Source organism: Melozone crissalis, unplaced genomic scaffold (assembly GCF_028551555.1).
Source record: "Melozone crissalis strain CALT ecotype California unplaced genomic scaffold, PUWL_Pcris_2 ptg000026l_1, whole genome shotgun sequence".
Lineage (NCBI taxonomy): Eukaryota > Metazoa > Chordata > Aves > Passeriformes > Passerellidae > Melozone > Melozone crissalis.
In genome coordinates, this window is record NW_026535804.1 from 11,462,286 (window position 1) to 11,486,725 (window position 24,440).

At 49.9% G+C, this 24,440-nt stretch overlaps 1 protein-coding gene across 1 annotated transcript in view; it reads left to right on the forward strand.

The window, feature by feature from the left end:
- Positions 1–23,874, forward strand: part of MAP2K6 (mitogen-activated protein kinase kinase 6) — a 57,617-nt gene extending 33,743 nt beyond the window's left edge. The window contains exons 10-13 of the mRNA XM_054278772.1: positions 79–218; positions 3,480–3,525; positions 7,808–7,923; positions 23,331–23,874. Coding sequence (XP_054134747.1) covers positions 79–218; positions 3,480–3,525; positions 7,808–7,885 — 264 coding nt within the window. The 3' untranslated portion in view covers positions 7,886–7,923; positions 23,331–23,874. The remainder of the gene's footprint in view (positions 1–78; positions 219–3,479; positions 3,526–7,807; positions 7,924–23,330) is intronic.
- The last annotated feature ends 566 nt before the right edge of the window (positions 23,875–24,440 follow it).

Here is a 24,440-nt window from a genome sequence, read left to right on the forward strand (position 1 = left end):
TCCTGATGGGGCCGTCCCAAACCCCATGGGTGGGTAGCTGTGGGGTTTGTCCCCTCCTGAGTCCGCTCTGTGCTGCAGATCGAGCTGGCCATCCTGCGCTTCCCCTACGACTCCTGGGGCACCCCGTTCCAGCAGCTGAAGCAGGTGGTGGAGGAGCCCTCCCCACAGCTCCCAGCAGAAAGGTTCTCAGCAGAGTTCGTCGATTTTACCTCGCAATGGTAAAACTTCCCCTCTTCTCCCTCTCTTTCCCTGGCCCTGCTCACCCTCACAGGCAGCTCTGAGCCCCAGTTCTGGGCAGAACCTTCCCTGTGCCCTCGTGCCTGGCACACAGCAGGGCTGGGGGGTCTGTCTGAGGGGCAGGAGGGGCCACAGGGGGTTTGGGAGGGGCACAGGGGGTTTAGGAGTCTCCTGGCTCTGATTGCCCCCATTCCAGCAGCACAGGGTGCCACACACAGCCCCAGTGACCCCAAACTGTGACCCCAAACTGTGCCACACACAGCCCCATCCCAATGACCCCAAACTGTGCCACACACAGCCCAATGACCCCAAACTGTGACCCCAAACTGTGCCACACACAGCCCCATCCCAATGACCCCAAACTGTGCACAGCCCCATCCCAATGACCCCAAACTGTGCCACACACAGCCCTGTCCCAATGACCCCAAACTGTGCCACACACAGCCCCATCCCAATCCCCCCAAACTGAGCACAGCCCCATCCCAATGTCCCCAAACTGTGTTCCTGCAGGGGGACACAGCTCTGAGGGCAGGTTTTGCCCCATGCTGGCCCCTCTGCCCGGTCTCCGTCCCTCTCCTGGGGCCCTGGGGCTGCTGCTGTGCTTTCCCCAGCCCTGGCAGCAGCAGGAGGATTTGCTGTGCTGCAGGACAGGGCTGGAGCAGCCCTGCACAGGGAGCTCAGGCAGCCCCTGCCCTGGGCTGGGTGTTCCAGGCAGGCCCTGCAGTGCCACCCACCCACTGCCAGGCTGGCCACAAAGGGTGGCAGATGGACAAACAGAAATGTGAGACTGTCCTGGGCTGCCAGCACCAGGGCTGTGCTGTGCCCCAGAAGGGAACTGTCAGCTGCTGCTGCCTGGGGACTCTCAGTACCCACGTTTGGATTCCTCAGAGTCCTGTTCCAGCCTGTTTTCATGCCCCTGGGTCCAGCTGCTCAGCTCCTGCCCCACGCTGTGCCCGTGCTCACAGGGGTCTGAGGGTGAGGGAAGAGACGAGGATCTGACTCCATGTTTCAGAAGGCTGATTTATTATTTTGTGATATATATATATTAAAACTATACTAAAAGAACAGAAGAAAGGATTTCATCAGAAGGCTGGTGAAGAGTAGAATTGAAAAGAATGATAACAAAGGTTTGTGGCTCTGCTCTGTGTCCAAGCCAGCTGGGCTGTGATTGGCCATTAATTAGAAACAACCACATGAGACCAATCACAGATGCACCTGTTGCATTCCACAGCAGCAGATAACCATTGTTTACATTTTGTTCCTGAGGCCTCTCAGCTTCTCAGGAGGAGAAATCCTAAGGAAAGGATTTTCCATGAAAGATGTGTGTGACACCACGCTGGGGAATCCCTGCCATGCCCACAGTGCCCTGGCTCTGGGGGAGCTGCCTTGGAAAATCCTTCCCACAAGGTGCCCCCTGTTCTTGCCAAGCCCACGCTGAGGATTTGCAGCAGCTGCTGTTCTCAAACAGTGCTGCTGGCTCTGCTGCTTCCCTGCTTGTGCCAGCCAGGCTGCTCCTCTCTGGGGATTTGCTTTTCCAAGCCCTGTGTCCTGCAGCTCGGGCTGTGGCTGCTTTAGGATTTACATCCACAGCCACTCTGGTGATTCCTGTCTTGGCAAATCCTGTCCTCCAGGGTCACTGGAGATCCCTGACTGCCAGCAGAGTGGCATGGGCTTGGAATGGTGAACTTTGCACCAGTTTTGTGCAAAGGACTGGAATGGTGAACTTGGAATGGTCAACTTTGGTGAACTTTGCACCAGTTTTGTGTTATTGGGGTCTGGGAATTCCTTCTGACACCAAACCAGGTCACAGCCACTCTGTGCTTAGGACTGTGTCTGTCCATCTGCTGCCTGAAGTCTGATCAGCTGTAGGCACTGCAGGAAGGTCCCTGGGATATCTGAGTCAGGATCACATCCCAATATAACTCTTCATTCCTGAAAATTTACATTGATTTCAGTAACTTATCACCAGATTTCCTGCTGTTAGCAGCCTGGGCATGAATTGGTTTTGTGTAGGGTCTAAATTAAGAGAATTGCACCAAATCTGGACGCAGCTAACCTTCAAATTCACCTTGTCTTGGCTGGGAGGATGTGACACATCCCGAACCTTCGGGCCGGCGATATTGGCACGTACGGGCCCCGGGTTCCTCTGTTCATTCACAACATGACACTAAACACGAGCCCTCTACACACAGCAAGCAGGAAATATCTATTCAGTGTGTGTCCTCTGCTTCCTCTGGGCCCCAGCAAATCCTAGCAGAGGTTCTCACTTTTGTTTTGCTCAGTGTGACACCTTTTCCCCGCCACCGCCGCGTACGTGTGCGAAGATCTTTTCAAGTTGCTCCAAGTTTCTTTCCCCTAAATACACTGCCAGGAAGTGAGTAGAGATTGCGTCCTGTCTTTTAAAAAGCTATTTTCTGCTGGAGGGAAACCAAAATAACTTCCAGCTACAACCCTCCAGGGCCATCTGTTGTAGGAGAGGAGAAGAAAAGGATGTCCCATGGAAGCGTCCCCGCTGATAACGGCGCGGTGATAAACAAACAGCTGGGCACGTGCTCTGCAGCCACTCAGTCGCTGCTCCCAGGCACTGCTCAGACCATGAATCCTTCCCTGAGCCACTGGCCTGCTGGAGAGCACCCAAACTCCCAGTTGTGCCAGCAAGAAGCAGTGTTTTTGTGGTGGTTTTGGTGGCTCCAGGTGTCTCGGTGGATGCTGAGCTCTTGTACCCAGCACTGTCCCTGTCCTCAACACTTAAATTTTTCCTCAGCTTGGAGGTGCAGAGTCTTTAAACCTTATTTTGTTGTAGGAGAGCAGAGTCTTTAAACCTTACTCTGTTGTAGGAGAGGAGAAAAAAAGGATGGCCCATGGAAGAATTCCCTGATGATAACAGCGCAGTGATAAACAGCTGGGCACGTGCTCTGCAGCCACTCAGTCACTGCTCCCAGGCACAGCTCAGAGCCTGAATCCTTCCCTGAGCCACTGGCCTGCTGGAGAGCACCCAAACTCCCAGTTGTGCCAGCATAAATCAGTGTTTTGAGTGGTGATTTTGGTGGCTCCAGGTCTCTCGGTGCACCTTGAGCTCTTGTTCCTGTCCTCAGCACCTAAATTGTTTCCTCAGCTTGGAGGAGTAGCTGAGCTTAATCTGCAGAGTCTTTAAACCTTAATTTGGTCATGGTGTTGTTTTATTGCAGACAGAACGTCAATTCTAATTTTTTTTTTCTTTTTTTTTTTCTCCCCAATTAAAGCTTGAAGAAGAATTCCAAAGAACGGCCAACATACCCAGAGCTTATGGTGAGTGTCACACACCAAGCAGTGTGTTCAGAGCTGGTAAGGGTCACAGGAGTTGCTGAAGGCAGAAATTCCAATAGTGATGGTGTTTTGGGCTGCTTTGCATCCCTTTTTTCATAGCAGATGGGAGAATTGTGACGCTGGGAGGGTGGCTGCAAAGCAGAGATGCTCTTTGAAATCTCAGCCAGGTGCTTTTCCACCTATTTTGGAAATCAAGGGAGAAAATGCATGTTAAAGCGGGTCATGGACAACAATGAGGCTGTGAAGAGTCAGTTGGTGAGGCTCAAATCCTCCTGTGGGGTTTGTGGGATCAACTCAAACCCCTCAGTGTGCCACAGATGTCCCCAAGAGCTGCAGGAACCCAGTGGCCAAAGCGGTTTTGCTGCCCTGGTGCTTTGGAGAGGAGCATTTTTGGACAGAATAATTCCTGGATGTTGGGGACAGGGATGAGTCTGTGACTAATAATTCCAGTTATTGAATTTCATCTGCTGCCTAGAGACTGTTTACTGGGCGGGATCGCTGAGGAGTAACCAAGGAGGAAAATGCCAATAAAGGCTGGTGACAGGGGAAATGCAGGGCACTGCTCTGGGCTGTGGCTGGCAAGAACAGATTTTTCTGCTTGGGCTCCACAGCTTCATGTCCTCTCTCTCTCCCATGACTTTCTGGTGCTCCTGAAAGCTGGCAAAAAGCAGGAGAGCTCAGGAAGATGGTGCTTCACTCCTCCTTTTTAACTCTCACCCAATTTACAGCTTTCTAAAGGTGCCTAAATTTGTCATTTCTGAAGATCCTGACCCTGCGTTCCCACCCTTTCCAGTCTCAGTGCCAAGGTCACCTGGATTTAGGCTGGAAAGTGCTGAGGGGTTTCTTTAGGCACCCATATTCCCTACCCCACAATTTTTGGGATGTACATTCTGCCCCCAGAGGGTCAGACCCACCACACCTCACACCTCCTGCTCAGAGGGGAGAAGGGGCAGGTTTAGGGTGATTTTTACCTGCAAGTCATGCTGGAAATCCACAACTCTGAGTTGTAAGCAGTGAATAATTCCCGTGGCATTTGGTGCTGGGCCCTGTAATGCAATTAAACTATAAATAGATGTGATTGACACACAGCTTGGTTTCAAACAAAGAGAAGCCTGAGATTTATGCCTTTTTTTAAAAAAAACTTTATTTTTTGGGGGGCTATATCATTGCATAAATCCATCTGTATATTTTAAGCAAACTTCTGAACTTTGCCAAATGGCCTTTTATCAAGAAAGGTTCAGTGGAGCAGCTCTGTCTGCTGCAGCATTAATTCCCATTGGCAAGGGAGTGCATTTCTATTGAATTAGGTTCTTGGATCACCCCTGCAGAGTACCTCAATGCTGTGGTATTTTATGGCTGACATGGATGTTGTGAGGTCCTGCGGTTGAGGGTTGCTGTTCTGTTGGGGTTTTTTCCTCTCTCTTACAGCATTAAGTTGTGGTGCTGGATTGGAGTTGTCATTTAGACCAAGGCTGCTCCCTTGCTTTCCTGTGGAATTGAGGTTTCTCATGGAAAATGTGACTCTGTGCTATCTTGAGCATCAGGAAAGCTGATAGGGGGTGCTTAATTTCATTTAAAAACCTTTTTTTCCCAGGTGAAGTGGAGCATGAAATTACTGCAGGAGTGGTGGTCTGCACTCCCTGCCTGGCACAGGGCTCTGTGCCAGCCTCAGGGGCGTTGCTGCCACCCCTGGCACATTTTGGGTGTTTCCAGGCTGTGCTTTGGGTGTCACTTCAGTGGGTGTTGTTGGGAAGGATGAAAGTTTGACAAGAAAGTCTCACAGATCTGTGTGCTTGGCAGAAAGATTTTTAAATGTAGAATCTGAAGAAGGAATAGAAATGAAAGCCAGTTTTGATATAGAAGAATTGCTGAGCCAGTTTTACTGGATAACCAAGGAGCCAAAGAGTATTTTATGTTAGTTAGAAGGGGTTTTTATGGCTTAGAGCAAAGGATAAACCCACCCCAAACAAGAAGATGTTTTTACCAAGCACAAAGACAGCACAGGCAAACAAGGCAGCAAAGTTGCAAGTAGAAAAAAAATCTCAGAATCTTCCCCTGCAAGAAAACTGAAAAACAACTTCTAGCTTAAACTGTAATGTACTGACTTTTAGTGACTGGAGAACAGTAACATGAATATGGTAATTACAGCAGTTGGGATAGGCTAGAGATAAAAGTTAAGGGATAGATTGGTTCTACTGTATTGAGATGCTCAGCAAAGAAAAGTTTATAATGCATTGTAACCTAAGGAAAAGTATAAAATGCATTGTAACCAAAAGAAAAGTTTATAATGCACTGTAACCCTTGAGCTTTGATATGAAAAATCCTTGCTCCTAGCAGTGTTTCATCCCACCTACTCTGCCATCTTTGGGACATTTTTTTTGGTTTGCATTACGGGGCTAACATGAAGCAAAATGTGTCTGATTAATTATTAGGCAAGCAAAGCCATGAAGCATGGCTTCTTTTCTTTTGTAACCAAAAGAAATGTTTATAATGCATTGTAACCAAAAGAAAAGTATAAAATGCAGTGTAATCAAAAGAAAAGTATAGAATGCAATGTAACCAAAACCAAAGGATCTCCAGGCAGCTGTAGGCACAGCTCTGTCACCCACCACCCTGGACTGCTGTGACATCTTGGATGTAATAAACTGCATTTTATATACAATAAACTGCATTTTGGATACAATAAACTGCATTTTGTACACAATAAACTGCATTTTGGAGAGCCCCTGGAGTCCCACATCCCTCATTCAGGCTCTTACAGGCTGTAAAAGCAGGGGTGTCCTGCTGGGATAATGACAAGACATTGGGGTCACCTCAGCGTTACTCAGGACGCTTCAATTCCTGTCACTGTCTGACCTAGGGAGACTTTAAGTTTTGCCTGGATCTTTGCCCCAGCCCATTCCAGCCCTGTTTCCCACATAATTGTGCTTCCTCTTCCGTACTGGAGTGTCTTTGGATCTCTTCCCAGCCACTCTGAGCTGCCTCATCTTATTCCCTGGGTGACTTTCCACTCAAGCCCACCTTGAAAATTCTCTTTTCTCTGCTCTTCTTCTCCCTCCACCTGGCCACTGCCAGCGAGCAGCCAATGCTCAGGAGCTGAGGGGCAGCTTGGAAAAACCCTGGAAACCCCAAATTACCTTTGAAATGAGGGGTTGGAAATCAAACCTTTGTACGGAGCAGAGATCACTGCAGGGCCCTGGCTGCCTTTTGGGTCTCTCTGACCCCCTCCATACAAATAAATCCAATTATCTGCCCTGGCAGTGGGTGTCAGGCAGGATTTTGGAGGTTTTCAGGTGGGATCTCAGCTTGGTGTGTGTCTGACCCAACCAAACTGAATTGCTGCTTCTGGTGGAGAGGGGTTTTGTTGCTATGGGTGGGATTTGGTTGTGTTTTTCCTCCTCACCCATGTTTTTCCATTGGTGCTGAAATGTCAGCAGGGTTTTCTGGCAGGCTGTCTCCCCATGTTGGTCAGGATGAAGCAGTTAAACACAAAAGTGGGGCTGGTTTTCCAGCAGGGATGGTTTTCCTGTGTGAAGGAGCCTCTCCTGCTCTGAGGAGGGGCAGCTCAGGGAGGAAATGAGGCTCAGGAGTCACCAGAGGGTAAAAATACACAGATATATGACTGAGGGAAAATCACTGCAGCCAGCAAGGTTTGCCCTGCTCCAGCTGGAGGGGTAACCATGGGCTGTCTGGGGCCATTTTAGGGCACATGGAGAGGGTTTTCTAAGGGGAACCTCAGGGAGAGGGTTTTCTAAACCTTCCCTTTGCCTCCAGAGCTGCTCACTCAGCCCTCCCAGCCAGGGCAGGGTTTGGGGGAATCCAGCCAGCAAGGTTTGCCCTGCTCCAGCTGTTTTTGAGCACATGGAGAGGGTTTTCTAACCCTCCCCTTGCCTCCAGAGATTCCCACTCAGCCCTCCCAGCCAGGACAGGGTTTGGGGGAATCCAGCCTGCTCCAGCTGGATGGGTAACCCTGTTTTGGGAGGTGTTTTGGGGCACATTGAGAAGGTTTTCTAAGCCTCCCCTTCCTTTCAGAGCTGTACACTCAGCCTTACCAGCCAGGTTTGGGGGGAATCCAGGGGGGCATCACAATTCCATGGAGCAGCCCTCGTGCTCCCTGACTTGCTGTAAAAACCCAATATTGTGATGCTAAGGACAAAACCTTCTTCACTGTCTAGAGGATTGTCTGAAAAGCTTTTATGCTCATTGTGGTGAATACTAAACTTTGATTTTTTTTTTTGTTTTTTTTCTCTCTTTGCTTTCCCAGCAACATCCTTTCTTCACCCTGCACGAATCCAAAGAGACAGACGTCGCCTCTTTTGTCAAGCTCATCCTGGGAGACTGAGAACTGGACTTGGGGAAGAATTGCCCTTCTGTGGACTGGTGGGTGCAGGGGAGGGCCACGTGGCAGGACTTGTCATGGAAGCACCAACAGAAAGTGGGTTTGTTTTGCTTTGGTTTGGTTTTATTCTGAGAAACCCCCGCCCTGCCCGAGTTTTTTGAAAGGGTTCTTTGGTATCCATAGTGACATAGAACGAGCTGGTTAGTGGGAATGAATTTTAATAAGGTTGGTAACCTTAAAACAAAAAAAACCCCACAACAACAACAACAAAATTTTTTTTTTTGAATGAGTGATTTACATATTTAATGAGGTTCCTCTTCCTAACTTGCTCCTCATCCCCCTTCCCTTCCCCCTGAACCAGAATTTGCTTTGTCATGGTAATAGGTGCTATGGTAGTCATGAAGTTGTATGTAGATTTATATTTTGTCCCTTCCATTATTTTAATATTTATGTTAAGTGCTTGATGGAATAGATTTCTGTTTTATATGAGGATGAGTGCGTGGTGATGATGATGATGATGGTGATGCAAAATGAGGCCACAGCAAGCAGCACTTGTAGGGCTTTGCTGGGGAAGAGGTGTCTGGGGAGAGGAGAGAGCAGAGGAGAAGTGTCCCTGTTGTGGAATATATTTAATGTGCATCATAAAAGGAATTGATGAGCAAGACCTGCAGCTCAGCTGCTCGAGCTGTGCCGGGGAGGAAGGCCCTGGTGTCCCCTGTGTCACCTCCTGGTGTCCCCTGTGTCACCTGCAGACACACACGCCGAGTCCAGCTGGTGCTTCCAGCCCCATCCCAGCCCTGCCCTGCTGGAGAGGCAGCCTGGGAGCTCCGGAGTCCCTGGGACAGTGTCTGGGACAAGAGGAGGGGAGGAAGGAAGGAGGCTGTCAGAGGAGTTGCACAAAGAGGAGGAGGAGGAGGAGGAGGCTGCCCTGGTCCGTGCCCGCCTGCCCAGCAGCGTTGCAGTGCCCGAGGCTCCCTTGGGCTGGGGATGAGCTGCTTTGGGCCTCAGTGGGAGCTCCTCTGTCTTCTGGGGGTGGGACAGGGTCACAGGGTGCAGGGTGTGACACCCCCGAAGAATGGGGGGGTTCAGTGCTGGTTTCCAGGGCTCCTGGCACTGCTTTGGCAGCAATCCCCTCCCTGCTTGCCCACGGGGTCTGGGAGTGCCAGCGCTGCCAGGAGCCCCTGCTGGCACCTGGATTGGGCTGTGTCCAGCCCCAGATGGGCTCTGCCAGCAGCACTGGGCTCTGCCCTGGCTGCACGTGGGAGCTGCAGCCTGGGAAACCACGCAGGGACACCACAGCCCACCCTGCCCAGGAGCTCCCTGCTGCTGGGGACAAGCTGCAATGTCCCCAGCAGCAAGAGAAGGGGGCTGGTGAGGTGGGAGAGGAGCTGGAGGTCGCTCTGCCCTGGGGTCAGTCGCTGTGTGGAGCAGGGGGCACTGTGGGTGTTGCTGAGCCTGGAGTGAGGTGCTGGCTCCAGGTTAACGCTGCTTTGAGCCACAGCTGCCTGAGCTCCTCTGCGTTTGCCCTGGCTCCTTGCCCAGCCCTGCAGTGGGGCCTGCCTGTGCATCTGGGGGGCTGCACAAGTGCCTCGAGCCCCTGCACGCGCTTCCGTCCCCACCCTGGCCGGGGCACAGCCCCTCGGAGCCAGGCGTGAGCAGAAACACACCCTGCAATGGGGGAACTGTGCAGGGTGTCATGGAGCCCTGCCCTGCAGTGCTGGACCTGTGCACAATGTCACTGAACCTGTGCACAATGTCACTGAACCCTGCCCTGCAGTGCTGGACCTGTGCAGGTGTCACTGAACCTGTGCACAATGTCATTGAACCTGTGCACAATGTCATTGAACCTGTGCTCAGTGTCACTGAACAGTGACATTGCAATGCTCAACCTGTGCAGGTGTCACTGAACCTTGTTCAGGATGTCACTGACCCTGTGCAGATGTCACTGGCCCTGTGCAGGTGTCACTGAAAACGTGTGCAGGTGTCATTGAACGAACATGTGCAGAATGTCACTGACCCTGTCCAGGTGTCATTTCACCCTCTCTGCCAGGGTAGCAGCTCCATTCTCTGCTGGTGCAGGCTGGAACAGTCTGAGGGGGTTTTGGGAAGGGATCCCCTGGCAGGGCAGCGTTCAGTTCCCCTGCAGGGCTGTGGGGTGGTGGCACCTCCAGTGCTGGGGACATGCCAGCCCTTCAGAGAGGCACACAGTGACACTGCCAGCGCCTGGGCTGGCACTGTCACTGCCACTGCCACCACAGGCTGGGCTGGCACTGTCACTGTCACCACAGCCTGGGGTGCCTGGCTCTGCCCTGCCCTGGGCTGGCACTGCCACTGTCACTGTCACATCAGGCTGGGTGCCTGGGCTGGCACTGTCACTGTCACTGCCACCACAGGCTGGGCTGGCGCTGTCAGGCAGGGCAGCCTTTCTGTGATTTCTCAATGCTGGTGCAGAGCAGGGGCTCGCAGAGGGCTGGCAGCAATCAGGGTGCCATTCCCAGGTCATTGGGGCTTTGGGGAGGAGGAGGAGGAGGTTCCCCTTGCTCAGCCCTGCCCCAGGAGCCTGGCCAGCCCTCGGGGAAGGACAAGCTCCAGTCTCACCCTGAGCCCAGGGGAACCTTTCAGGTTACATTTTGTGGCGGGTGAAACACGAGGATATTTTACTTCAGTGTAATTTTAAGAGGCCTGGCCTGGCTCGTGATCTGCCCTCTCATATTCCATGGTGTGTGTGTGTGTGTGTGTTTTTGCTCTCTCTCTCTTTCTCAGAGTCACAGAGCTGTTTTGATTGATTGTCCTCAGCTGCAGCTGAAAGTCCAGCCAGCCAGTTTATAGACTTGGTTCCAGCATCAATTCTCACTTTGAAAAACATGACATTTAAAACCACCCTTTGGTTTTCCTACATATGGATCTGATGCTTTTGTTCAAGATTGTTTTTGCTGCTTTCCCCCTGCAATATAAGTCTCATTTGGACACCACATCTCCTTGACCTCAGAGCACCTTCATTTCAGTGCCATGGCAATTGACAGGTTGAATTTATGAGACACTGTCAGGGCTCAGTATTAATAGCAGATATTAATGTCACCAGCGTTTTCCAATGGAGAATTAATGGCAGTGTTGTCTGTAACCCTCTGAAAGGTTCCTCCTGCCTCCACACAGAAAGCTTGCTGCTTTCTGCTCTAATCCCTTGGTTTAATGACATTACAACAGGGCACTCAGCAATCCCTCCCTTCCCTGCTCCTTCTCCATGACTTTGCTCCTTTTCAAGTGGTTTGTGTGAGGCCAGAGTAGGTGTGGAGCTGTCTGAGGGTGGGAGGTGCTGTGAGAGGTGAGGGGAGCTGTCCCTGCATCCCTGTGGTGGACACAAAGCTTGGCCTGAGCCAGGAATTCCTTAGAGAGAAGCCAGAGCTGGGTGGCTGCAGCTCAGGGAGGAGAGCCAGGGACTCATGTGTGCCTCAGAAGAGCTGCAGGATGGGTCAGGCTCTTCTCTCTGCTGTTTAATTGTCACCTCTGTGAGGATGAAAAGCCTTTGGTGGCTGCTCAGATCTTTGTTTGGCCAAGACAGGCTCTGGGAAACCTTTCCTGAACAGCCCAGGGACGGAGGGTTAGGGATGTTCTTCACAGAAGTGTTGTGTGTTCACACAGCACAGGGATGGAGGGTTAGGGATGTTCTTCACAAGGATTTTCTGTGTTCACACAGCACAGGGTTTGGGACTGCCCCAAACTGGGATTTTTAGAGGAGCAGCTCTCAAATGCCATAAACCTGAAAGAACCCGCAAGGGATTCAGGGAGCAGAGAGAGAGCAAAGCTGTGGGGGCTCAGGCCCAGCTCTGGGTGGGTTTGCAGGGCAGGGAGGCCTCTCCAGGCTGCCACAGGGACCCCAGGTGTGATGTCCCTCCTCCTCCTCTTCCTCCCACTGCAGCCCCTGCAATCTCCAGGATGCTGCAGCCCTGCCATGGTGGAGCTCTGAAGTGTCTCTGGTAGCAAAGATGTTTTCTGGGTCCCCAGGAACCCTTTGGACCCTTAAATCTGAAAGAGGAGCTGGAGGGCATTTTCTGGTTGCTGTTTTAAGCACCAGGTCGATGCTGCTGCACTGGGTGCGATGCCCATCTCTCCTGGAGTTCTTCCAGGTGGACAAACCTTGACACAGATATCTCTGTACTGTATTTCTCTGCTTTTCCCTGGCTTTTGGTGAGTTTACTGCTGACAAAGAGGCAACTCTGACTTGTTAAAGAGGTGAAACTTCATTTCTGGAGGCAGGTGTGTGACAAAGGAAGGAGTTGATGGGTCCCTACTTGAAAAAATCTAAAAAATCTGAATTCTCAGCCCTGCTGCTCCTTGTCCAGGTAGGAAGGGGCTGAGGGCACAGCCTCAGCTGGGATTTCTCCATGCTGCTGTGTACCTGCACATTTCCCTTCTTCCCTCCATGTTCTGGAAGAGGAAATCCTGCTTGGTCAACACAGCATTGCTCCAGTGGCTGCTGTGGTGTGCTTCAGACAAGGTTCCCACCAGCTCCCATGTTTAAAAAATCCTTTTTATTCAAAACAACACCCAAAAAACCAGCCAAGATGCTCTTTTTAAATTTTTTTTTCCTTTTTCCATCTTGTTCCTGTTAGAGGAACTCTGGGAGCCTGTCTTGGTGCTTTCACTCTTTCACATGCCAAAGATCCCTCTTAGTTATGCTCCTGCCAAACCAGATCTTGTAGCCTTGCCTCTGAAACCATCCACTTCCCTGCTCCTTGGGGTTCCTTTTGTTGCTGTTGCTTTTTCACTGCATTTCCTGGTGTTTATTGACATGTCTATTGTTGAGCTTCCTGGACACATGCAGCTCTCTTTTTTTGGGATGCAGGGAAAGACAAATAGTTGCCTTCACTGGTGTGCCCCTGCTGCTGGGGAAATACTGTCAGGGCTGTGAGTGCTGCAGATGGGATGGCTCATGGTGAGCTGGGGTCATGGAGGGTGTAAACTGGCACTGCTCCACTGGAACAGAGCCAGTTTGGTCCAGCTGAGAATCTGTCCTGAGTGTCTAAACAGTTGTTACACACTAATAAAGATTAATGAGCACAAATCCCCACGGATTAGACATAAAATGGCAATTTTTGCTCATTAATCTTTATTGCCATGTTACGGTTGTGGATGTTAGAGCAGGCTCCTGTCTCTGCTCTGGGTGTGCCTGGGGAGAGGGAGGGTGGTCAGCACACACAGAACACACCAGATGTGCACATTTCACACCAGATGTGCACATTTCACACCCTGTGTCCTGCCCCCAGGCTCCTGGTTTCCTTGAAAGCAGCAGCAGAGGATGGATCCCAGAGCTTTGCCTGCCCCTCTGGCCTCTGCCTGGCCCATAAAACCCAGATCGTTTCTGCTGAGAAGGGATCACATCTCCTCATGAATATTTCAGCTCAGCCTTTGCTGGAGCAGATGGAGAATGTGGAATTTGCCCTGGGAGATCCCCCCTGGATCATGCTGGAGGAGTGGCAGCTCTGTTGAAGGCTGAAAGGACTCTCTGCTCCTTCACACAACCCCACTCCATCAAAACAGAGGCTTTTGGTGATAAATAGGGTCAGACAGAGCTGCATCTCAGATCTGAGGTGTTTGCAGATGAATAAACACAGCCAGGAGCTGCTGGGGCAGTGCTGCAGGCACAAAGGTCCATTGCCGGATAAATGGAAAGGACTCTGAGAGTGCAGTGAATTTAAGGGTGGATTTAATGGCCTGGGGACAAAATGAGTGCTCTGATCATGATATCAGATCAGAGCACTCTGCCAGGGAGGAGCAGGAGGGGCAGGACACAGCCTGGCTGCCCTTGCCCTCCCCACATCTTCCTTCAGACCCACATTTGTGGGTCGCACTCATCCCCAGCTCCAGCAAGGGGAGCAAAACTTTAAACCCAAAAAGAACCCACAGGGGAAAACCTGCAGGTGACCCAGGGCACGCTGCTGCTGCTGTGTGGCCTTAAAAAAAGGGAAAAGCCTGGAGGGTTTTTGCCTTTTAAAAAAAGGGAAAAGCCTGGAGGCCTCTGGGGCTGAGGGAGAAGAGGGGAAGCTTTCAAGGTGGTCTCAACCAGTTAATTGCTGGAAATCTCCCATTTTCAGGCCAGCAGGAGGAGGGAATTCACCAGGGACAGCCAGGGAGCAGCTGGGGCTGCAGGATGGATGGGGATGGTCTCTCAGAGAGAACATTCACCATCTCAGAGTGTCCCAGAACACCCAAAAACCTTCAGCATTTTTATGTTTTGGGGTTTTTTTTCAGAGTGGATACTGTGAAAAGTCAGAAAGGGCCAGGAGTCCTTGATTTGTGTCCTTCAGAGCAGCCCTGGGATGCTGCAGAGCTCTGGGCACCTGACATCTTGGGCACCTTTATATCTTTATTTTTGTGTCAAAATATTTCTCATTTTTTGAATTTTCATGGGATTTTACTGGCAGCCAGCAGGAAGGGGAAGGGACCTGCAGTCCATGGAGTGCTTTGGGGGAGGAAGGAGCTGCCTGTGCTCTCCAGGTCCCTGCTCCCTAATTCCCTAACTGGGAATCAGCACAGCCACCCTGCAGGAGTTTGTTTGCTGCCTTTTGGGACATCCTGGGCACCTTCCTATCTTTATTTTCATATCAAAATATTTCTCATTTTTAAAATTTTCATTGGATTTTACTGGCAGCCAGCAGGATGGGGGAGGGAGTCCATGGAGTGCTTTGGGTGAGGAAGGAGCTGCCTGTCCTCTCCAATTCCCTGCTCCCTAATTCTCCAGCTGGGAATTACCTGCACAGCCACCCTGCAGGAGTTTGTCACTTCATTTACTGCCCTTTGGGACACCTGACATCCTGGGCACCTTTTTATTTTTATTTTCATGTCAAAATATTTCTTTTTCTTTTCATGGGGTTTTACTCACAGCCAGCAGGAAGGGGAAGGGAGTCCATGGAGTGCTTTGGGTGAGGAAGGGGCTGCCTATGCTCCCTGATTCTCCAGCTGGGAATCCCCACCCTGCAGGAGTTTGTCCCTTCATTTGCTGCCCTTTGGAGCTGCAGCAGCCCTGCTCTGAGGTGGCTGGGCCAGGATGAGCCCCAATCCCTTCCTTGGGAGGCTCCTGGTGGTTGCAGGACGGGGCCGCGAGGTTCTGCGGGGATAAACCGGGAGAAGTTTGGAAGCGCAGATGGAAATCTCAAAAGCTCAGACATCCTCTGGCCATTTCCAAAGCTGCCTGGTGTTAGCCAGAGCTGAAAAGCCTTCCTAGGAGTTTGATTTCGGGGTATTTCGATCTGTTAGTTTCGCTTTTGGGCTTAGCTAAATCCAGGAAACTCGCAGTGGTGTAATTTTTGAATCAAGACTAAACACACCCCAAAGTATTCCTGAACCCATCAGGAAAGCTGCTGCTTGCTTTATCTTCCAGGAATAATTCAGGCCAGCTCAGGCTTGAACTCAGTGTGGTTTTGCCCCTAGATAATGATTGTTTTTGAGGAAATAATGAGAGCGGGCCGTGATCTTTCCAAAAGGCTGTGACCTGACACACCAAGCTGTGCCAGGAGGTGGATGGAGATAAATTCAGTGAGAGGGGCCAATGTCTGGAGGCTGGAAGAGCAGCCTGGAGTATCCATGGCCTCCAAAAACTCACACAGACACATTTTCCCCAGGAATTATGGGATGGAGGTGTTGGGTTCTGCCATATCTCGGGATTTTTCCCTCTAGGAGAGAACATTCAGCCATCTCGGGGTGTCCCACAACACCCAAAAACCTTCAGCGTTTTTATGGTTTGGTTGAGTTTTTTTCAGGGTGGACACTGTGAAAAGTCAGGAAGGGCCAGATATCCTTGATTTGCACAGCTAGGGTGAAGAAATATGGATTAAGTGCCTGGTAAAAGCCAAAAAAGGTGTTTTTAAAGATAAATCCCAGTCTCTGTCACAGCTGTTGAGCCAGGGTCGAATTTTCCCAAATCCAGGTATAGCTGCAGAGCTCTCCATCCATTTTTAACCCAAATTTAGTCCCAAATCCTGCATAAACACCTACAGCATGGACTGTGCCTTCTGGGGGGCTTCTTGCAGGCTTGGGGCTCAAAATCCAACATCCCCCAAGCCAGGATTTGGCTCTGAATTTTCCCTTTAAAATCCATGTGGAAAGTGAATTTCCAGGGCTCGGCCGCTGTTTTTATTTTGGTGAATCCAGTGGTTTGTGCTTGGTGAGAGCTGTCCCTGTGCCAGGGGCTGCTGGAAATAGTCACAACATCCAAAAGAGCTGGAATTCTGCATTTTTTTAATAGCAATACAACAAGAGGAAGAGGCTAAATGGAGCTTCTTGTAAGCTGGAAATGTGTTGGAGTAAAATTTGTCATTTCTTGTAGGGGAAAAAAAAAAACCAACCCTAAACAACTCTCTAAAATTGTCCAGAATCTTCAATTTAAGGATTTACAGTTTTATTGGCAAAGATCCATGTTTAGCATCAATATATGGGATTTCTAGACTTTCTTTCTTAAGGTGTGAAGTCTGCTTTTTCTGGAGATGGTGGGAAACCTGTAACAACAATATTTCCACATCATTTTGGCTGGGAAAAAAACCCCAGACACCAAAAAATGAGCAAAAAAAATGGAAAAGCACCCAAATCCCAGCGGTCTGGTGTTGAAGAGGGCACATGAACATCTTAGGAAGGAGAAGACTTTCCAACCTGCTGTAATGCAAGTCCTTTTTTACTTTATTTTTAGGATTTTTTTACAGTAACATCATTTGGTTGCTTAACTGTGAAAGTCTCTGCTTTTCCATGTGGAAGGCTGATATTCTTTCTCATGTTCTTCTTATTTATTATTGATCCCTTTCTGGTACTATCCAAGAGGTGCTGAAGGTATCTCCCAGCCTGCCCTGGAGCCATGTGGAGTCCCTGTGGTTTCTCCTATCAGCTGGGATGGCAGAAGACACCTAATTATGATTTTAAATTATATTTTTAGCAACTTAGATTATTTTTCTTTTAGCGTCCTGGTTTGCTCTAGAATTAGGGATGGGGATAAGCAATCTTGCTTTTAAAAAATTGTGATTTTTGGAGTTTTGTTTTAACATCTTGGGGGCTTCTGAAGAAACCTGCTCCCTTCTATGTTTTTAGGAGGGAAGAACGAGGTGGGTTTCTTGTTCCTTTGAGAAAGGATTGAGTAGCACCAGGGTTCAGTTTAGCTGGTAAAACGCTCTGTCACATCACTAAACCACCCTGAATTCTGACAAAATGACCACTTTCTACCTGGTAATTAAGATCTGGTTGATGACAAACTTGTTTTGTCCAAGGCTCCTGCCAGGCTTTTCTCTGTCAGATTTCCATGGAGTTTGCTGAGCCCTGGGTGCTCAGGATGAGCCAGGGCAGGGCTGGGGACAGCCAGGTGTCACCTCTGGGGTAGAGGACACATGTCCTGCAGAAATAATGCAGCATTTCATCTGCAGAAATAATGCAGCAGTTCATCTGCAGAAATAACCCAGCAGTTCATCTGCAGAAATAATCCAATAATTCATCTGCAGAAATAATCCAGCATTTCATCTGCAGCTTCTTGTTCTCCAGGGGATGTTGAGGGCAATCCCTGAAGTGTGGGAGAGAATCAGGACTGGGGGCTCCAAACCCATCAGGTTTTGTTCTTTTTGTTCCCTTTCTCCCCTTGGAAAGGTGCTTCCAAAACCTCCCCAGCCTTTCTGCTCAAGAATAACAGAATCAGAGAACCACAGAGGCATTTAGGGTGGAAAAACCTTGAAAATCATCGAGTCCAACCAAAAACTCAGCACTGCCAAGGCCACCACTAGCCCATGTCCCCAAGTGCCACATGGCCACATTTGAAGCCCTTCCCTGGTGCAGCTGTTTTCAGACAGCTCACGCTGCTTCTCTGGTTTGTTTTCTTTCCCCAAACGTATAAGAAGCTTTGGGTAGCAGAATGTGGAATTGATTAGAAGTTCATAAAGCAGGGACCTCAGAAGGATGTGGGTATAAATGCTTTTCAGGCATCCGAGGTGAACTTTAATTGGAGCTTTGGCCCTCATTTGCTTTCTGCTTTTCAAAAACCATTTATGAGAAAGTGGAGCTGTCAAAGCCATGCATGAACTTTGCCTTCTTGCAAATAACTTGTCTCAAAAGTAAATTGTCCAAATGCACAAGAAACTTGTCTCAAAGTAAATCCAGTAGCTCTACAAAGCTGGAATTGTGTGCATTAGAGGGTGTGAGAGATGTGTGTGTGTGTGTGAGTGTGTGTGAGCATGTGTTGTGCAGGGAGTAACTCAACCATTTTGAGATTTACAAAAACACAATGCAAGTGCTTTTAGAAAAAAAAAATAAAAAAAGAAAGGCAGTGCAAAATATTTATTTCTTGGCAGAAGTACATCAGACCACATCTCCCATCTTTCTTTTAATTGCGTGGTGTTTGTTTGTGTTGTCTCAGGCTTTGCTGGTTTGCTCTGCAGGGCTCTGTCACCTCACACAACCCCTCTGTCAGCCGGGGCACGGGGCAGCTCCAGCCCCTCAGGACAGCCCTGGGCTGCAGGCAGGGAGCAGGGGCAGAGCTGGTGCTGGGTTAAAGGCAGCACAGAGCAGCGTGGGTGATTTTCAGTTTCCAGCCTTGTGGAGGGAACTCTTTCCTTGGGAGAATCCAAACCACCACAGCCTGAGGCAGCACCCGAATCACAGCCGTGGGGAGGGTGCTTGGCCAGCCAGGGCAGCTTGGAGGGGGCGAGGTGGCACTGGCAGGGCTGTGAGGTGGCACTGGCTGGTTGGCAGTGTCCCGTGGGCTTTGCCCAGGGTTTGGAGCTGCCCTGTGCAGGGTGGGTGCTCCGAGCTCCCGTTCCCAGCCAGGTGCAGGCACTGCCGGGTCCCACCAGTCAGGCACTGCCACGCTCACTGCTTGTCCCCGTGCCCCAGAGCCCTTCTGAGGTCACCTGGCTGCCCACCTGCACGTCCCTGTGCTGCCTTCACCCATCTCTGCTGTTCCTGGTGCTCTGGAGATGAGCAGGGGTAGCAGAGTGACAGTAGGACTGTGTGTGTAATGTTTGAGAGGCTTTTACTCCATGTTGTTGTTGTTTTAATGAGATGCTTTTAGGATCCGTGCTGAACTGGTTTCTTTAACCTTCACTGCCACAGATTCTTTCTTCCTTTTCTTCACTTCAATCAGATTGGCAAAATACATTTGGCTTGGGGAAAAAAACCCCAACCAACCCCAAACCCTGCTGATGGGATAAGTTACTCCTCTTTACTGTGCTTTGATTTGATTTCTCAGGATACTCAGAGATTTTTCACTGCTGCTGAGAGGGGACAGTACACCTTTTTGGAGACTTCAACCACTGTAACAGTTTTCCAGATGTGTGTGTGCGTGTGCGTGTGTGTAAGCCAGCGCTGTGCGTGCGTGTGTTCTGCTGAATATCGTGTGCATCTCTGAAATGCTTCAAACAACTGCCTGGAAGTAAAAAACCAACCACCTCTTTCCAGTCATATGTTTGCCGTGACTTTTCATAACCACACTTGAAACTAGTGGTCTTGGATGGAAATATTCAAAGAGCAGGGCATCTTTATAGCAATGGTATGTCAGTCGAATTATGGGAAATGTACACAAAAATAAATAAATGAAATTTAAAAGGAACGTTCTCTCAGCCTACCTGTGTTTCCCTCGGTGGAAATGATACCAGTTGTGTCAGGACACGCTTTGGGCTGCTTTTGCCATTGTCATGGGAGGTTTTTGGGGATCATCTTACTCCCAACAGCTTATCATCCATTACTGAAAGCTCAGGAATGCTCAAGCTGCTCGGCAGGGATAATTGTCAGCGCTGGTTTCCCTTTCCCTGCTCGGGCTGGCGGGGGCAGGCGCAGCCACATCCCGTCCAGCCCACATCAAAGGCAGGGCCCGCAGGGACGGCAGCAGCGCCTTCCTGCCCCCAGCCCTCCCCAAAATCAGCTTTGCCAGGGGTTCCAGGGCACCCAGCCCCGTGCCCAGCATCGCTCCAGGCTGGGCTCTGCTGGGTGGGAGGCTCAGCACCTCCAGCTGTGTGACCAAGGGCTGGGCTGGGCTGCTGGACAGATGTGCTGCTTTGCTGTGTTTCTTCATTCCCCATCTCTGCTACCTGCCTTTCTGTCCAGGGTGGCTCTCAGGTCACTTTTTGTCCTTTTGTCCTGAAGCAAGGCCAGTGTTCACCCTGAGTTCGTTGTGTGAGCCAAACCGCTCTGCTGGAGTGAAGCGTGTTGGGCTGCTCGTGCTGAAACATGAATCGCTGCTTCCCTCCTCCTCCTGTAAATAAAATTATCCTTCCATTTGTGTTAGAACTGCAGAAAACAATATCCCAGCTCCCTCTGCTGATCCTGCAGTCCCAGTGAGGGCTGCAGAGCTGATGTGCTGCACAGTGAACTCCAGAGACCCAGCCTGGTTAATAAAAAGCTTTGAGTGGCACAGGTTTGAAATGTGGCTTTGTAATGCAATTATTTGGGTTGATGGGATGGCAGATGCTGTTCCCTCTGCCTCCCCTGCCTGTTTCATGTATGAAATTGTGAAGTGATTCCTAATGTCACATGGAAGTGGGGAAGAGAATGAGAGAAGTTTTGAGGTATGAGGAAAATCAATATTTGCCACCTGGAAGAAGCAGGGATGCTTGGGCTGAACGCTTTGGGATTGCAGCAGGAATGTTACAACCCAGCAGTGGGAATGCTGGTGATGCAGAGATTGCCATAAAAATGTCTGGAGGGAAGAGCTGCAAGAGGCACAGACCCATTTCTGAGAATGCTGAACTGAACAGCTGCTGAAGTTCTCCCAGCGCTGCACATGCGTGTGTGTTCTGTTTAAAAGGAAGAAATTAAGAGCCATATTTTTATTTTATCAAATCAAATTACCCCTGTATGCTCAGAATATTTATGCATCAGTGCTTTTTTTTTTTTTTATTAGAGCTTTATCTCACTGTAATCAATTCCAAATACTAACCTATTTTTATCGCTGTAATGCAGCAGTAATTTATAAGATGTAGACGGAACGCACACGAGATGCCAAAAGCAATTTTATGGAGCCTCTTTTGTTGTCATCTACAATGCATCAGCTCTTGCCTTCAGCCTCCCATCAATTTTAAAAGCCCCAAGATGAAAAAAAAAAAAAAATAAAAAGGAGCAAGTACAGCAAAGCAGCTGCCAAGGCCTGGAATAGCCTGAGATCCGTGTGCACCTTTGGGATGGAGGTTGATTGAACACGGCACAATAATGAAAACCGTGCTGGGCTTTGTAATGCAATTATCTGGGTTGAAAATGGCAGATCCTGTTTCCTCTGCCTCTCCTGCCTGCTCCATGTATGAAATTGTGAAGTCATCCCAGCTAACATCACAGGGAAGTGAGGAAGAGAAGAGGGAAAGTTGGGGTCCTTGGGGCTGAACAGAACTGCCCTTCTGCATCTTTTCTCCTCTCCTTAGGGAGCCCTCCTGGACGGGCACGAGGATTGGCTTCCAAAGTGCAAATATGCCAGTGGGCATTCCAGAATCCCCATGCCAGTTCCCACACCAACCAGCTGCCTTTGAGCAGCTCCCACCCTGAGGGGCACCTGCAGCAGGAGCACCCATGGGTGTGCTCATGGCTGAGGTTCTCCAAGTCTTCCCAGTCAAGATCTTGCCCATAAGACATCATTGCTGCTCTCCCAGATTTTCCTGGTGTTACCACTCCAACAGACTTTTGGTTCCAGTTCTGGCTCTCTGGTGCTGTGGGTGATGGTGAAATCAATATAATCATGGTGAGACCAGTGGGAATGGCTTCAGACCCACAGAGAGTAGGGTTAGATGGGATTTTGGGAAGGAATTGTTCCCTGTGAGGGTGGTGATGGGCTGGGATGGATTTTCCAGAGCAGCTGTGGCTGCCCCTGGATCCCTGGAAATGCCCAAGGCCAGGTTGGATGGGGCTGGGAGCACATGGGACAGTGGAAGGTGTCCCTGGACTGGATGATCTTTAAGGTCCCTCCCAACCCAAACCATTCTGTGAGTTTATAAATCTGTGAAGATCTTGCAGCGTTTTTGAAGCATACACTGCACCCAAAGGTGATGTTAAAGACACAGATGTTTAATTCTGTTTTAGTTACTTGCTGAATCCTACTAATAGACACTTGGAAGCACTTTCAGACTAAAAGCACATCCCATTTAATACCCAGTGATTGCTTTTAAGACATGCATATAAATAGGTCTCTTTCAATAGGCTTCTATTAACCACAGGCACTGAAAATAAATGGAGGAACATTACAGAGCATTGACAAATTATTGATGGCAAACATTACCAAGGCACCTTTGTTGTTTGCCTGCCCCTTTCATATCAGAGGGCTTTTGGGAAATAACAATCAAAGCAGCCCCTCCTGGAGGAATCATTACTAAAGCATTTTGCATGCAGATTACTTCAGGCCTCAGCACCACGCTCGGCTGGGTCAGGAGAGGAAGGCCAAGATTTGCTGATTGAGATCAGATGGCTGGTGGCGAGAAGGAATCTAGATGACTTAACTGGAGGGATTAGACTCAAGTCTTTTGGCTTCCACTTGGCTGTTTTATAAACTGCACGGCCGGGCCGCGTTCCCCTCGGCGTGTGCGCGCTGCGCGCGGGGCGGCTCGGGGCACCAGCCAGTCCCTCAGCGCTGGCAGGGCAGCCCTGCTGGGCGAGAAAGGCAAAACCAGTGCAGGTGGGAGCTAAAATTAGCCCCAGAGCTCCAGCCCTCGCACCTCCAGCCAGGCTGAGCTCTCCAGCCCCGCCGCAGTTTGGTGGGCGATGCCGCGGGGCAGAGCCGCCGTTCCCAGAGCTCCAGACGGTGTTCACAGAGCTCCAGACGGCGTTCCCAGAGCTCCAGCTGCTCTTCCCAGAGCTCCAGCTGCTTTTCCCAGAGATCCAGCCCCATTTCCCTGCCCTCCCCACGGCCTCTCAGGTACCCAAACACAAGCACTGTCCCCACAGCTGGCACTTGTCTGCAGGGTGAGGAGCCATCGGAGGGTTTTGTTAGCCGCAGTTTGAAGCCTCACCCATTGGATGGATCCCCACGGGAGCAGATGGAGCTTTCTCCTTTCTCTCAGAGCCTAACCTTTAATTTTACAAGGCTGATTGAAACCAAGAGTGGAAATAAAAAGTCAGAGCTGCTCTGTTTTCCTTCCCCTCCCTTCCATTATCTTCTTTCTTTTCCATCCATCCTTGTTTCACATGCCTCTCGGATTGCGTCCCCCTGGTTTCCCAGTTATTTATTGACCCAGACCTAATTCCTTATTTCCAGAAATGTGTCATGAATCCTGCCTTTGAGTCATTTGCTTTTTGCTTTCCAGGCTCATCTCTCTGACCATGTTTTCCTGTGAAAGATAAGGATATAGGGTTTGTGGAGTAATCGCAGCAGGATGCCTGGGTTTCATTCATGGATCTGTTGCCACTGGCTCATTATGGAAAATTAGGAGAGTTATTTCACCTTTCAGTGCCTCACCTCGGTGTCACCATCTGTAAAACAAGGCTCATAATTGTTATCTCTTCCTCACAGGAGAACTGGGGAGCTTCACTAACGACCATCTGCTAAATGCTCTCAGAGCCTCACATGAACATTTCTACTGAAGTGCAAATTATTATTAGAAACCAGGGATTGTTACTGGATTGATATCAAATCATTGTCGACAGCTTCTCTGCAGGGAAAACTTAGGCACAGCCAACAAGAACAAGCTGCATGTTTTGAAGTTGTGCAGTTGATTATGTTGGCTTTCATCTTCTGGTAAGAGGATCCTCTGCCATCTGAACTCTCTGATCTCTGGGAACACAATTCATCCAATCAATCTGGAGGAAAATAAACCTCTGCAGACAAAAACATTAAGTATCCACCTGAGATCAGATGAAGATGGAAGATGTTAATTAATTCCCAGCCCCCAGCCCTTAACTCTTGCACAGCCAGAGCTTCCCTGGCCCACCAGGCAGTGCTGGAGGGGAGCACAGGACTCATCCATGGCCCATCCCAGGCTTGCAGAGTCTCCTGGGCTCTGTTTAATTGGAAACATGCAAATATTTAATGATTAAATTGGTGCCCCTGAAGGCTCCTATGGACAGTCTGGGGGTCACGTGCTGATCTTGTGGTCCACTCGGACACTCCAGGTGCCAGCAGAGATTCCAGCTGTGGTAGTTTGACCCCAGCCCCAGCAGCTCAGCCCCACAGGGAACCAGAGGGGTAAAACTGAGAAAACTCTTAGGCTGAGATAAAGACTGATTAATAATTAGAGCGAAAGCCACACATGCAAGCAAAGCAGAACAAGGAACTCATTCCCCACTTCCCATGGCAGGCAGGGGCTCAGCCATCCCCAGGACAGCAGGGAGGACAAAGGCCACCACTCCAAATGTCCCCCCCTTCCTCCTCCTTCATCCCCTGAGCCTGACATGGATGGCCTGGGGTGTCCCTGGGGTCACTTGGGGTCAGCTGTCCTGGCTGTGTCCCTTCCCAGCTCCTTGTGCCCTCACTGGAGGGGTGAGGAGCAGAAAAAGGCTTGACTGTGCAAGTACAGCTCAACAATAACAAAAACATCCCCAGGTTATCAACCCTGTGCTCAGCACAAACCCCAAACCCAGCCCCACAGTGGAAGAAAATCAGCTCCATCCCAGTGAGAACCAG